This window comes from Macrobrachium nipponense, chromosome 1 (genome assembly GCF_015104395.2).
Source record: "Macrobrachium nipponense isolate FS-2020 chromosome 1, ASM1510439v2, whole genome shotgun sequence".
In the NCBI taxonomy this organism is placed as follows: domain Eukaryota; kingdom Metazoa; phylum Arthropoda; class Malacostraca; order Decapoda; family Palaemonidae; genus Macrobrachium; species Macrobrachium nipponense.
Window position 1 is genome coordinate 35564942 of NC_087200.1, and position 13691 is coordinate 35578632.

Sequence of the window (13691 nt, forward strand, 5' to 3'; positions counted from 1 at the left end):
TCGAAGGAGTCTGTCCTCTACAGTAGAGACCACGCCCAACGGGAATGGGTTCACTGCCTTGAGGACTGGGAGTGTACGAATACTAAACGTTCCAGGCCTATAAGAGCCCATTCACTATTTTCCGCCACGGAAGAGGAGGTCTCTCTTCCGTTCGCCACGAAATTGGTGGAGAAGGCTCTTCAGGCAGTCCTCAAGGATGAGCCCCTTCCGCAGTTGAGAGAGTCGGAGCCAGTTCCTTTCGTCCCACTCTTTCCCGCCTTCGGAGAGTTATGGGAAAACCTGCCTGCTACTTTCACGCAGGGTAAACTCAAGCCGGACTGCGCTATGGACCAGTTCTTTTGGTGAGAAGTTGCCTAGGCTGCCGGACTCCCTAATCCAGGCAGAGTTCGATGCGGCGACTAGGTTTGGCAGGTCCCTTAACTCTATCATAATCACGGAAATGGCTGCACTGACTTATGCGAACGAACCGCTATTTAAGATCTTAGCGAAATCACAATTTCACACGGTTTTGCTAGACGCTTTTGACTTCTTCCAAGCCAGGAAGAACTGTCGGAAGCATGTTCTTCAAGAGTGTACTATCAGGCACGAGCCTAATAGACTCTTATCTGCCAGCATGTGGGGAGCGGATCTCTTCCAGAGTCAGCAGTGAACGAAGTTCATCACGAAGCTGCTAGACTCAACCAGAGCCTTAGAGCTGGTGGGGGGCATTTCCTCTAAGAGGAAACAGGAATCCGTTCCTACTGCTGGCAAGAAACCAAAGAAGGCTGGTAAGAGATTCCAGCCATACAAAAAACTCCAGCCTCAGCAGCAGTTTGTGCAGGCGGTCCCAGTCACCCAACAAGGACAACCTGCTACAGCTAAACAAACTCAGCCGTTTCCTCCTGGGTGCCCCAGCAATCCCAGCCTTCGACCTCCTATGCCATCTCGCCTGCCTTTAACCCTGCTTATGAGGTTCAAGGCTACTCTCAATCGAGGGGTAGCGAGAGGTTTACTTTCGTCACCGTGGCGCAGGAAGGGGCGCAAGGAGTAAACAGTTCAGAGGAGGGCGTGGTGGCCAACCCGCCCATCAGCAATGAGGTTCCTCCAGGTAGGAGGGAGGCTGTCCTTTTTCCGCCACAGGTGGGGGTTCAGCAGTTGGGCACAGAGCATAGTGTCCAAAGGATTAGGCTGGAGCTGGATCCAAGATCCTCCTCCAATCAAATCATTCCATCAGCTACCGTCAGAGGAATTGATAGATTACGCGGAAGAACTCCTTCAGAAAGGAGCTATTGCGAGAGTCAAGCATCTAAAATTTCAAGGTCGCTTATTCAGCGTGCCAAAGAAAGGCTCAACAAAAAGAAGGGTAATCTTAGACTTGTCAAAGCTAAACTCTTTCATTCGCTGCGACAAGTTCAAGATGCTTACCCTCTCGCAAGTAAGGACCTTACTGCCGCGTGGAGCCGTCACATGCTCCATCGATCTTACAGACGCATACTATCATATCCCTATAGCCAGGCACTTCCGCCCATTCCTAGGATTCAGGCTAGGAAATCAGACATTCTCATTCAAAGTGATGCCCTTCGGTCTGAATGTAGCCCCCAGGGTATTCACAAAGATGCAGAAGTGGTTGTACAACAATTGAGAGCTCAGGGAATCATGGTAGCGGCATACCTCGACGATTGGTTAATCTGGGCACCAACAGTCGAGGAATGTCTCAAAGCTACCAAAAAAAGGTAGTTCACTTTCTGGAACATCTGGGTTCCAGATAAACAAAACGAAATCCAGACTTGTTCCGGAATCTCGTTTTCAGTGGCTGGGAATCCAGTGGGATTTGTCCTCCACAATCTATCAATTCCAGTAGCCAAACGGAAGGAAATAGCAAAATCTGTCAGGCAATTTCTCAAGTGCAAAACAAAACGTCAAGAAGAAACCAGGAGAGAATCCTAGGGTCTCTTCAGTTTTGCTTCAGTAACAGATATCCTTCTGAAAGCAAGGCTGAAAGATATAAATCGAATTTGGCGGTCAAGAGCAAACTCCAAATATCGAGACAAGTTGTCAGTAATCCCACAGATCCTCCGCAACCAACTACGGCCTTGGTCAAAGTAAAGAACTTAGCCAAAAAAGTACCCCTTCAATATCCCCTCCCAGTGTTAACCATTCCACACGGATGCATCCCTGTCCGGGTGGGGGGATACTCTCAGTTCAAACAGGTTCAGGGGGACTTGGTCAGTTTCAATTTCGCCAGCTCCACATAAACGTGTTGGAAGCAATGGCAGTATTTCTTACTCTGAAGAGACTGCTTCCCCCGAAGAAGTCTCACCTAAGGCTAGTTTTGGACAGTGCAGTGGTAGTTCATTGCATCAACAGAGGAGGGGTCCAAATCCAAGCATGTGAATCATGTCATGATAGCCATCTTTGCATTAGCAAACAAACACAAATGGCATGTCTGCCACTCACCTGGCAGGAGTAAGGAATGTGATAGCAGACTGCCCTGTCCCGTCAGTTCCTCTGGAATCAGAGTGGTCTCTGGACGACGGGTCATTCCAGTGGGTAAGCCGGAGAGGTCCCAGGTCTCCAAGTGGGATCTCTTCGCCTCACAAGCGTAACCACAAGCTCCCTTCCCTTGCTATGTGGCCCCCACCTGGACCCTCTGGCTTATGCCACGGACGCCCTGTCGTTGGTTGGATTGGAATCAGTGGAGGAGAATTTACGTTTTTCCTCCAGTGAATCTTCTCCTGAAAGTCCTAGACAAACTAAGGTCTTTCAAAGGGATAGTAGCTCTGATTGCACCGGACTGGCCCAAGAGCAACTGGTATCCACTTCTCTTGGAATTGGGTCTCCGACCTCAACGGATCCCCAATCCCAAACTATCACAATCAGTACAAATGAGGACTGTGTTCGCTTCCTCAGGAACTCTCCAGACCCTAACTTTATGGACTTCATGAAGTTTGCGGCTATAAAGATGCTAACATTGATCCACAGAATATTCTCTTCCTGGAATCAGATAAGAGGGAGTCAACCATCAGACAATATGACTCAGCTGTTAAGAAATTAGCATCTTTCTTGAGAGAATCGAACACTACAACCATGACAGTTAATTTGGCTATATCCTTTTTCAGATCTTTATTTGAAAAAGGTTTAGCAGCTAGCACGATTACCACTCACAAGTCGGCTTTGAAGAAAATCTTTCAAGTAGGTTTTCAGATAGATTTAACTGAATCTTATTTCACATCTATCCCTAAAGCCTGTGCTAGAACTTAGACCTTCTCAGAGGCCTACTACAGTTTCATGGTTCTTGAATGATGTTCTCAAACTAGCTTCAGATACTGACAACTCTCTTGTACATTCATAATGCTCCTGAGGAAGACTCTATTCTTATTAAGCCTAGCCTCAGGAGCAAGAATTTCAGAACTGTCGGCTCTATCCAGAGATGCGGCCATGTGGAATTCCTCCCATCAGGAGAAGTTCTACTTGCTCCGGATCGTAGCTTTTTAGCCAAAAAATGAAGATCCTCTTGCAAGGTGGGCTCCTTGGAAGGTTATCCCACTTCCACAGGATCCTTCTCTCTGCCCAGTATCAACCCTTAGAGCCTTTCTATCTCGTACTTCTTCTAGATCCTCGGGTGCTCTCTTCATGAGAGAAAAAGGTGGTACTTTGTCAGTTAAAGGTATTAGGCAACAAATCCTTTACTTCATTAAACAAGCCAACCCTGAGTCATTCCCAAGAGCACATGATATCAGGGGAGTAGCCACCTCCTATTAACTATTTCCAACATATGAACTTTGAGGATCTTAGGAAGGTATACTGGATGAAATCCCGACAGTCTTTAAACGGCATATTTCTTTAAAGTCCTTGGAATCTTTAAAGTTTCAGCAGTAGCAGCGGGAAACATAGTTTCCCCATGAATACTGCTTAGTAGTTGTAGTATTGATCCAGGTCTCCTTTCTACCTAACTTCAACCAACATGCCTCAACCCTATCACCAGGCTACTCATCATTATAGCCTTAGCCGTTGTGTGTTATAGTGGTTTGTCCCTTATTTTTTTGCTAGGGACAACCACATGGGTACTGATATGTACCCCAGTGGTCCTAACCTTATTTTTATGCTAGGTTAGGCCACAATATGTTTGTGTAAAATTTCCATTTAACTTGTGATAACTTCAGTCACAATGTGTTTGTATATATTTGAATTACTTGTTTTATTTGTATTAAATGATGGAATTGAGTGTACCTACCCTTATTTTTTATGCTAGGTAGGACACATGTATGTATATATAATTGTACTTATATGTTCTAATTAAGTAAATTCAAACATTTCCTTATTTTACATGCATATTTATGATTTTTGTTACTACCATTTAAGTACTTTAAGTTTATAAACTAACATTCTGTTATTGATTACTGTAATAAGTTAGTTTAAGTACTTATTTTGTATGCTGTATTTGATTTACTTATATTATATCCATCATTTTAATATGTTTTTCATTTTTCCCTTTTCCATCTTGTCTGTTTCTCTGGTACTCTTTCATAGGCCGACACGAGCTGAGCCAGAAAAGGGATTTTGACGAAGGAAAAATCTATTTTCTGTGATTATTGGCTCGTGTCGCCCTATGAAACCCATCCCTTTTATGGTTTGTTTTTCCCCCCCTTGCAGGACAAGATGTATTTATGTTTTAATTAAGGATGACGCTAGGGGCGCTGCTGTTCCGTGGCGTCCTCTAGTAGTAGTAGTAGAGGCTGCATCGCCCGTTGGTATCAGCTCTCTCTTTAGGGGATTCTGATAGGGAAGTTTAATGGTGTTTGTCTCGTGGTAGTGTTCCACACTCGCCCTATATCATACCGACACTCTTTTTAAGAGTGAGCGAGTCAGTCTTACTGACATTTTCTTAATTTTGTTTTTTTCTCTGGTAAGTTTTAGGATAATTTTTACCTAGAAAGATGATATTAAGGATTACTTTCATAGGGCGACACGAGCCAATCACCCAGAAATAGATTTTTCCTTCGTCAAAATCCCTTTTCTGGGCGATTGGCTCGTGTCGCCAGCGAAATCCCACCCTACCCATCCCTTCGCCCAAGATTGTCTGCTAACTTCAGGATGGACCACCAGAGGCGCAGCAGTCGGCAGCATGGGATGGAGTAGTAGTAGTACGAGCTGCTCACGCTGTGGGTCGGCTTCTCCTCGGAGGGTTTTGTAGTGGGAGATTTCTATTGGCATTTGGCTCGTGGTAGTGGTCTCACTCGCCTAGTGTTCATACCGACACCCTCTTGGAGGGTGAGCGAGTCAGTTATACTGACCTTTTTCTTTATTTTATTTATTCTCTGGTATGTGTTAGTACATTTACCCTAGAAATAATAGATTAAAGGATATTTCGCTGGCGACACGAGCCAATCGCCCAGAAATAGATTTTTCCTTACGTCAAAATCCCTTTTTTGTTCCTGAATTGCAATGCAACAGACTGAATTTTATATAAAACTAGATTAGTTTTTCTTACAAACCCCATTCACAGAATGAGTGCCCTCCTAGCCCTACTGATCTCACAACTTTGTATTCAGAATACACAAAAAGTAGAGCAGGAGGGTCATGATTGTTCATTATAATTCTTTTAGTATTTGTTATTCAAGAGAGTGTAGTGTCTGGGGACGTTTGAAGACCACAGTCATATAAAAGTGATCAGTTTGAGAAACTAATTTTTTCCATAAAAAAATTTAGTATTTGAAAGAAGTAGTTTTATATCATATTTTATCAAATTTGCAAACTTTGCACAGTATGTTTTACCTTGAAAATTTGTCCTCAGATATGTGCATAATCAGATTGTGAGTGTGCTCACGGCATCAGCCCTTACTAGAATGTTTGAAAAGCGAAGAAACTATGATTTTCGTCACCTTTTGGGAGGCACAGAGCGATTGCTAGATCATCTGCTGAATCTCTTGGATTCACATCCTTCTTTTCTGTTAGGGGCAATTCAATGTCTACCTCTGAATACTTCAGTCCGAGACACCATAACTAGTACTATAATTCAGTATTGCTCGAAAATTAAGGTAAGAACTCATATTAGTATATAAAAAGTATACGTATTAGCAGTAGAAAACTTCAAAGTTTTTTTGTTCATTGTTATTCATTTATTTCCTGAACCAGTCAATATCTTGAACAAAACATTTCAGAGCCAGGTCTGTTACATGGTAAAAATCCATAGTCAGTATTGTGCCCAGCATCAAATATTAGTTAACAATGTACAGTTGACCCCCCACTGCGTATTGGCAGACTCTGGATTCAGGGACTCACATATTTGCAAATTTCTCTATGGACCTTATATACCCATTATTTGTGGGAAATTCACGTATTTGCAGTATTTTTCTATGAGAAATATCTACAAATTACTGAATCTTCTTGTCAATTTCATGATTAAATTATTTTTTTGTGATAAAACTATTACAATAACCAGGTCTAAGCATTTCTCATGGGTTTTTCTTGAGTTTGAACCAACAAAATGGGCAGTTTTAAGCATTTTTATAGTCTGTAAGTATTCATGGATCCTAGCTATTCACGGCAGGGTCTGGTTCGCATCCCCCGTGAATACGGGGTGTCCACTGTACTTAAATGAAAGAGGCTTAGAATGACCCATATGATTCAGTGACATGCTTTGATATACATGCCTCATTATATATACTGTTTCTTTCATACTAAATAAAGTTATAGTTCATCCTTTTTTATATTAGAAAGTTATGTACAATTTATACACATTAGGTTATTCATTTTTAGGCTGCATATCAAATTTTTTGTGAAGAACCAAAATCTTTTTACTGTATGTAAGATAATGCTGTAAGAATAATTTTCTTGTCCTCATCTAGGTAAGTTAATCATCCACACAAGATGAGAGATAGCGTTTGTGTTTGATGAAAAGAAGATTAGTATTGAGTTGGAGAAACATTGGATGAAACTATTTTCTGTATACATCTACTCTTGCTTCTCCATGGTCTTTAAGTTGACAGAAGTTTAAGGGCTAACTATAGACGTTATTCTTCTCAGGCATTTGTTTGCTATGTTTTACCCTTTAGAAAGGAAATTTCTTGTCTTCATAAGGATGAATCACACTTACTCTCATGTATGTAGCCGTATGTCTTTGAATAAAAGCCCACATTTTAGCTACAGTGATCCATTATATGCTTGCTTTTTAAGAAAGTATACCAGGAGATCCTGGATTGCTTTTGAGTATTGACACCAGTGTGAGAACTGCTAAACTGACATAAATTATTTACGAAAACACATTTAATGCTTATGACCCACTTTATGGTTATATGTGGATTGATTTTCAGGTCTCAGCAGCAGAAGTCATCCACATTCATGGATGGACTTTGATGAGTTAGACATTTCTTCAGATTTCATCCTAGACTTTAGTGGATCACAGAGCTCTTGGTCATCCTTGCATTTTTGGGGATTCATGTTGACAAAGTTGTTTACTTATGCCCACGCATATCTCTGATGAGGCATCACAGAGGTGCAAGACAAAGGCCTAGATTTTCTCTTCTCTTCACCAGACATCTTGCTCATTGATATCCAAGAACTCCATCTCTTGGAACTCAAGGCTTCAAGACCTGCCTCATGTGCATAGCTGTAGCAGTGCCATTTGCTTCATAAAAGTCAAGTTAAAATATTTTATGAAGTTCTCTGTTCTTTGAGCGTAATGTACCTAACTGCACATGCGGTGCATCTAGATTCACACATTTCCCACTGTTTCAAAGGCATTTATGAGTAATAATAGTTACAGAGTGCTCAAAATTAAAACTTAACCTTACTGGACGGGTAAATATATCAATATGCAGCTCATCAGGCTGGGTAAACTTTGAGATTGGCCAAAAAAAAAAAAAAAAAAAAAATCAATGGGAAAATGAAGATAAGCAAATGCACATGGTGAAAGAAAAAATAATTATAACAAATTATTCCTACCTTCTACGAGAAGTTGAAAGTGACTATCCACAACCCCTTGTGGGGCCTCTTTATCAAGACAGTCATAAATTTTACCTACTTATATATGTTTTTTCTAATAAATTTATTTTATTTGGTATAATTTTAATTATACTCTGACAATATCAAAACATAAGAAATAAAATCAGTAACAAATTCCTAGCATTTATCAAAAATTTTTACCTAAATTTACCGAGAGTGAAAATACAGTAAATTTTTTTGTCTGTTTTTCTAATATATTTTTTTGCATTTCTCTTTGCAAAATTACTTTTACAACAGACATAGTATTGTATTAGAAAAGAACTAAAACCAACAGCAGCCATTTGGTATATTTATGAGCCAAATTTACAAAAAGACATCACATGAAACAGAAAGCCACCACATCTCTCCCCCCCCCCCCCCCCAAGTTAAAATCACTACGAAGCTTGCATGAGCCACTGAGTCTGATTTTAGTCAGTGTAAAATTTGCCATTAGGGAATTTATGGGCTATAAAAGTATTGGCACCTCTTTCCCACCCGATTCTTTCCAAATCGATGGTGCTTCATATTGTTTATCTACGGGATCAATCCATCCACCACCCCAAACCTGTTAATACTACTCCCAAGGAGCAATCTGGCCATTAAGGGTTAAAATAATAGAAAAACTTAACCAATCTTTTCAAGATTTTAAACATACAGGTGGCCCTTGGTAGGCAGCAGGGGTTCCATTCCTGGCCACCGACGCTAAGTGATTTTTGCCACTAAGCGATTTAAAGCCTACGGCCACCGCACACCTTCTTTTGAAATTCTAGACCAGTTAACAGCGCCCTAGACCAGTCAAACAGAGCACCGTAATCCCGCGATGGCGCAATAAGTAAAATTATATTTATACAGTATAGTACTCTAGAATTTACTGTACAGTATACATTATAGTATTATAAATGCTGTAAAGTGAAAAAAACCTTGCTTTAATCCTTTGAGTGTCTAGAGTATGTAAAAATATAATAAGGTCTTATACAGTGTACAGGTAGCTGTAGAGTTCAAGTTACAATAATTCGTCTTATGATAATATGATTTTATATGAGAGACCAAATTACAATAGCCTAACTTTATCCCATCTTCTAGTTACTTAAGTTCAAAAACAGCAAAAGAGAATGATGAAAGTATGGTTTTAACATTATACTGATTGCATAAACATGTACAGCCACAAACAACCGAACGAGAAACTACTTTTTTTTTCTAAGTACAACAGACTTGGATAACATCCGTTTGGCTTGTATTTCAATCATCGTACTATAGTGCACTATTACCATAGTTGTTATAGATGACATTATGTAGAATAGAACTGAAATATCTTAATGTAATAACTTTATTCGTTATAGATCAAAGATCAATATAAAGATCAATCAGGAAATATACTGTTAAATTTAAACCTAGTTATAACAGAAGCTGAGAAACTGTTCAAGCTGCTAATGACTATTTCTGGGCTCAGCTCGTGTCGCTGCGCGAAATATCCTTTAATCTATTATTTCTAGGGTAAATGTACTAACACATACCAGAGAATAAATAAAATAAAGAAAAAGGTCAGTATAACTGACTCGCTCACCCTCCAGGAGGGTGTCGGTATGAACACTAGGCGAGTGAGACCACTACCACGAGCCAAATGCCAATAGAAATCTCCCACTACAAAAACCCCTCCAAGAGGGGAGGCCGGACCCACATAGTGAGCAGCTCGTACTACTACTACTCCATCCCATGCTGCCGACTGCTGCGCCTCTGGTGGCCATCCTTTATTCAAGTTAGCACCCACGAGTCGGTTGTGATATTTTTCCTCCTCGTGTGTTTTTTTTGTGCCCTTTCATTGGATTTTCTATTATGGAGCGTGCAGCTATCGCAGCAGCTAAGTTAAGTACTCAGTATTTACGGTTAGTTTTGTTTTTTCCGGCTGAGACAGTATTTGCCGTGTTTTTAGGTATAAATACGATCTCGGGGTCGGAAGCATGGCAGCATGGTTTTCTGCCTCGTGATGGGCTCGTTCTTGGTCTCCCATACCTAGAAACATCCCCTTATTTATCTTCGCTCTTTATGATTATCCGCTTTACTTAGGGTACGGTCTACTCAGGTTTGTCATGCATGCATGTATTTACCTTACTTAGGCTTCTTCTATCCAGACCCTAGTCCAGGTTCTTAGTATCGGCTCTGACTAGCTTTTGAGTGGTAGACTTGCCTTCGGGTTAGTCGTACACTCCTGGATTTTTTCTCCTGCTATATTGTTTTCTTTCTTTCATTTATTTATTTATATAACTGTGTATTTTATTATTGTTAGGTTAGTTAGGCGTCTGGCTTAGCCTAGGTCCTGGCTCTTTGAGCCTATACTACCGCTCATCAGTTCGGTTGCTTCCCTATAGCATCTCTCTGATCAGTTGGTTCGGCCAGTGGGCTTATTTGCCTCCGCTTTTCAGTTCAGTATGCTTCCCGATAGCATTTCCCTGATCAGTGGTTGTCCTAGGCTTAGTTGTCGTTTTTGGTCTTACCGCCTCGTGGTCACTTCGTGATCACGGGCCAGCCAGACGCCTGTCCAGTCATTCTTCCCCCCCTCCCGCTCTTCCATAGAGTCGGGCGGGGGCGGGTCGGTCTGCCCATGCTCGCTCCTCATACCCGAGCCTGCCTCCCTCTCTCCCCTCAGGCGGAGGGGCTAGGGAGTCGGGACAGACCCAGACTGGTCTCGACCTCTCCGGCTTCTCGGTCCGGCCGGTGGTACGGAGTGGGGGGTACTGGCCTTGCCCACCCTCCGCGCTACCTTGTCGCTCCGGGCTAGCTTGAAGCTTGTATGTCTCTCGCTCTTTCCCATCTTACTAGGGCTCCTTCCTGATCGGAGTCCTGGTATCCAGCGGAAAGTTGTTAGTCCACCCAGTAGGGTGGACCGGAGCATACAGTGGGTCTCTACTAACCTTACCGTTTTGCTGAGTTACTACACTCCGCTACGCACTGGACTTAGTCCGGTTTGCTTGTGTGTTAGGTTTAAGTTATCTTTTAAGTTTATCTTAAGAACCTTAAGTTAAGTATATCTTAGTTTTACCAGACCACTGAGCTGATTAACAGCTCTCCTAGGGCTGGCCCGAAGGATTAGATATTTTTACGTGGCTAGGAACCTATTGGTTACCTAGCAACGGGACCTACAGCTTATTGTGGGATCCGAACCACACTATATCGAGAAATGAACTTCTATCACCAGAAATAAATTTCTCTGATTCCGCGTTGACCGAGACGGGAATCGAACCTGGGACCACCGGATTGGCAGCCCAGCTCGAAAACCACTCGTCCAGCGTGGAACTCTTAAGAACCTTAAACCATCCCCCTCCCTTACATATCTTACCGGATCTCTCCGGAATTATAGCCTATTCAGGCGATGCAGGGAGGGGTTATGCCCAAATTTTTTCCGAGCTCCGGCATGCATCGGAGCTCTTCTGTCCTTTAGACTGTAAGTGATGTTTTTAAGATACTCATGTGTCTCCCCACTTACAGGCCACCAACTGTGAGCATCCGGGATGTTCCGCCACACTTCAGGACCCTTGTGGACACGAAGTTTGCCGGTCCCATGCTCCATGCGCGACTCCGCTCGGGGACATCCAGGTCTGGTACCATGAAACGTGTACCATATGTTACGATCTGGTGAGCCAGCTTTTGGAAGGGGTAAGTTTTACATCTCCAGTAGCTGCTCCGCTTCTTTTTTAGCGCTTAAGTTTTCATCATATTAACTTAAGGCAATTAATTTAAGTTATACTTTAAGTTTTAGTTTTAAGTGATTCTTAAATCTAAACTACGCTTTCTCTTCCAGGCTCCGGCGGTAAGAGATACCGCACTGGCTACCCTGCGGGCCTGGGTCGGCGGTTTTGGGAAAAACGCCGCCAAGGGACAGCCCTACATCCTAGAGAAGCGGTTGGCATTACTAATCTTCCCCGGAGGCAAGGCGACAGGATACGGTCGACCCGGTAGAAGCGGATCGACTATCGCCTTCCATTCCAACAACAGCTGGCCCACCTCATTAACTGAGCAGGACCAGGATATCTCTACGGATGTCGCGACCCTAGATATTAATGTTGAACCTATGGTAGGTATAGACGACCTGTTGGTCGAGGTAGGTACGGTGGACACCCAAGGGTCACCCTTGGGCGTAACTGTTTCTTCTACTCCTGCAACCTCTCCATCCTTCCAAGGCTTTACGGGTGCCGAAATATATTCTCCTCCTGGTGCTTCGGTTAGACCTAAGGTCAAGTCTAAGGTGATGACTTTGACTAAGACGTCGTCGTCGTCTAAGAAGACGGCTTCGCGGCTTCATCCTCCTCCCGTAAGTCTCCGGCTGGGAATACCCGAGCATCCAGGTCTAAAGCTTCTAGCTCCGGCTCTAAGTCCTCGAGGAGTAAATCCTCCAGAGAGAGATCTCGCACTCCGGCAGAATCACCAGTTCCGCTACCTTTGGTTCCGATTCAGAGCCTCCCCTCCACCTCCGCAGCAGCTCCGGCTTTGGACTCCAATGCTGGCCTGTTGCAACAAGGTGGGTGACCTGGTTGGGTCCTTAAAGAGTAGCATGGAGCAAATGACTCTCGTCTGTCGGACAGGATTACTTCCCAGGACTCCATTATAGCCGGGCTGAGAGAAGCTCCTCTAGCCTCTCCTCCACTGTCCAACACGAGTGGATCCCAACTTCCTCCGTATGACTCCACTACCTCAGTTCTCTATGAACAATCCGTGGAGAGTAGCGTCATACGCCCCTTCCAGGACGGTCTCATCTCTATACCGGAATTTGGGACTCGAAGAATAGAGGACTTCGAGTTCTTCCCGGAAGACCTCCAGCCTCCGTTCATAGGCTACGCAAGGCTTACGCCGTCGGCTATTGGTGCGGGACGATAATAGGGTAACCGAAGGAAGACAGTCCTCTACTCACGAGACCAGGCTCAGAGAGAATGGCTCAGGTGTTTAGAGGACATGGATTGTTCTAACACCAAGATACAACCATTTAAGAGTCCCTTTACCATTTTTACAATGGATGAGAGTACCCCGCTCCCGTTCCTAACCAAGATCGCGAGGTCGACCATCCCAGCGGCCCAGAAGGGGGAACCTATACCGCAGTTGAAGGAAGCGGATCCCACTTCTCCGTTGCTCCCCTCAGTTGGAGAATTGTGGGAAGACTTGCCGAATACATTCTCAGCCTGGCAAACTCAAACCGGCTGTGCTATGGAGTCAGTTTTGGTGAAAAGCTACCCAGGCTCCCCAGATAGCCTTATTCAGGCTGAGTTTGATGCAAAAATCGCGTCTAGCCAATTCTATGGCTATGTCCTGAGGTAGCTACCATGGCTTATGGATCAGAACCGATTTTTAAGCTCATGACCAAAAGCCCTGACTCAAACGGTACAGTCAGATATGTTGAGTTTGCCACTGCTCGGACGAATTGTAGGAAGCATGTCTACAAGAGGCAAACCAGTTCGGCATGAACCGAATAGGTTACTCTCGTCTAGCATCTGGGGAGCAGATCTCTTCCCAGAAGCTATGGTTAAGGAGGTCCAGTCAGAGGCTACCAGGTTAAACCAGAGCCTTAAGGATGTTGGGGCCTTTCGGCTAAGAGGAGGCAAGACCTGACTCCTAAAGGTAAGGGACAAAAGAAACCCAGGCGTTTCCAACCTTACCCAGAAGAAAACAACTACGCTTTCCTCAACAAGTTCCAACAGTACCGTTAGTGCAGACAGCCCAACCCTCCACTTCTAAAGGTCAAT

General features: G+C 43.4%; 1 protein-coding gene across 1 annotated transcript in view; it reads left to right on the forward strand.

Moving 5' to 3' along the window:
• The window catches only part of LOC135219232 (vacuolar fusion protein MON1 homolog), a 169035-nt gene that overhangs the window by 74054 nt on the left and 81290 nt on the right, over positions 1 to 13691 (forward strand). The window contains exon 3 of the mRNA XM_064255825.1: positions 5774 to 6017. Coding sequence (XP_064111895.1) covers positions 5774 to 6017 — 244 coding nt within the window. The remainder of the gene's footprint in view (positions 1 to 5773; positions 6018 to 13691) is intronic.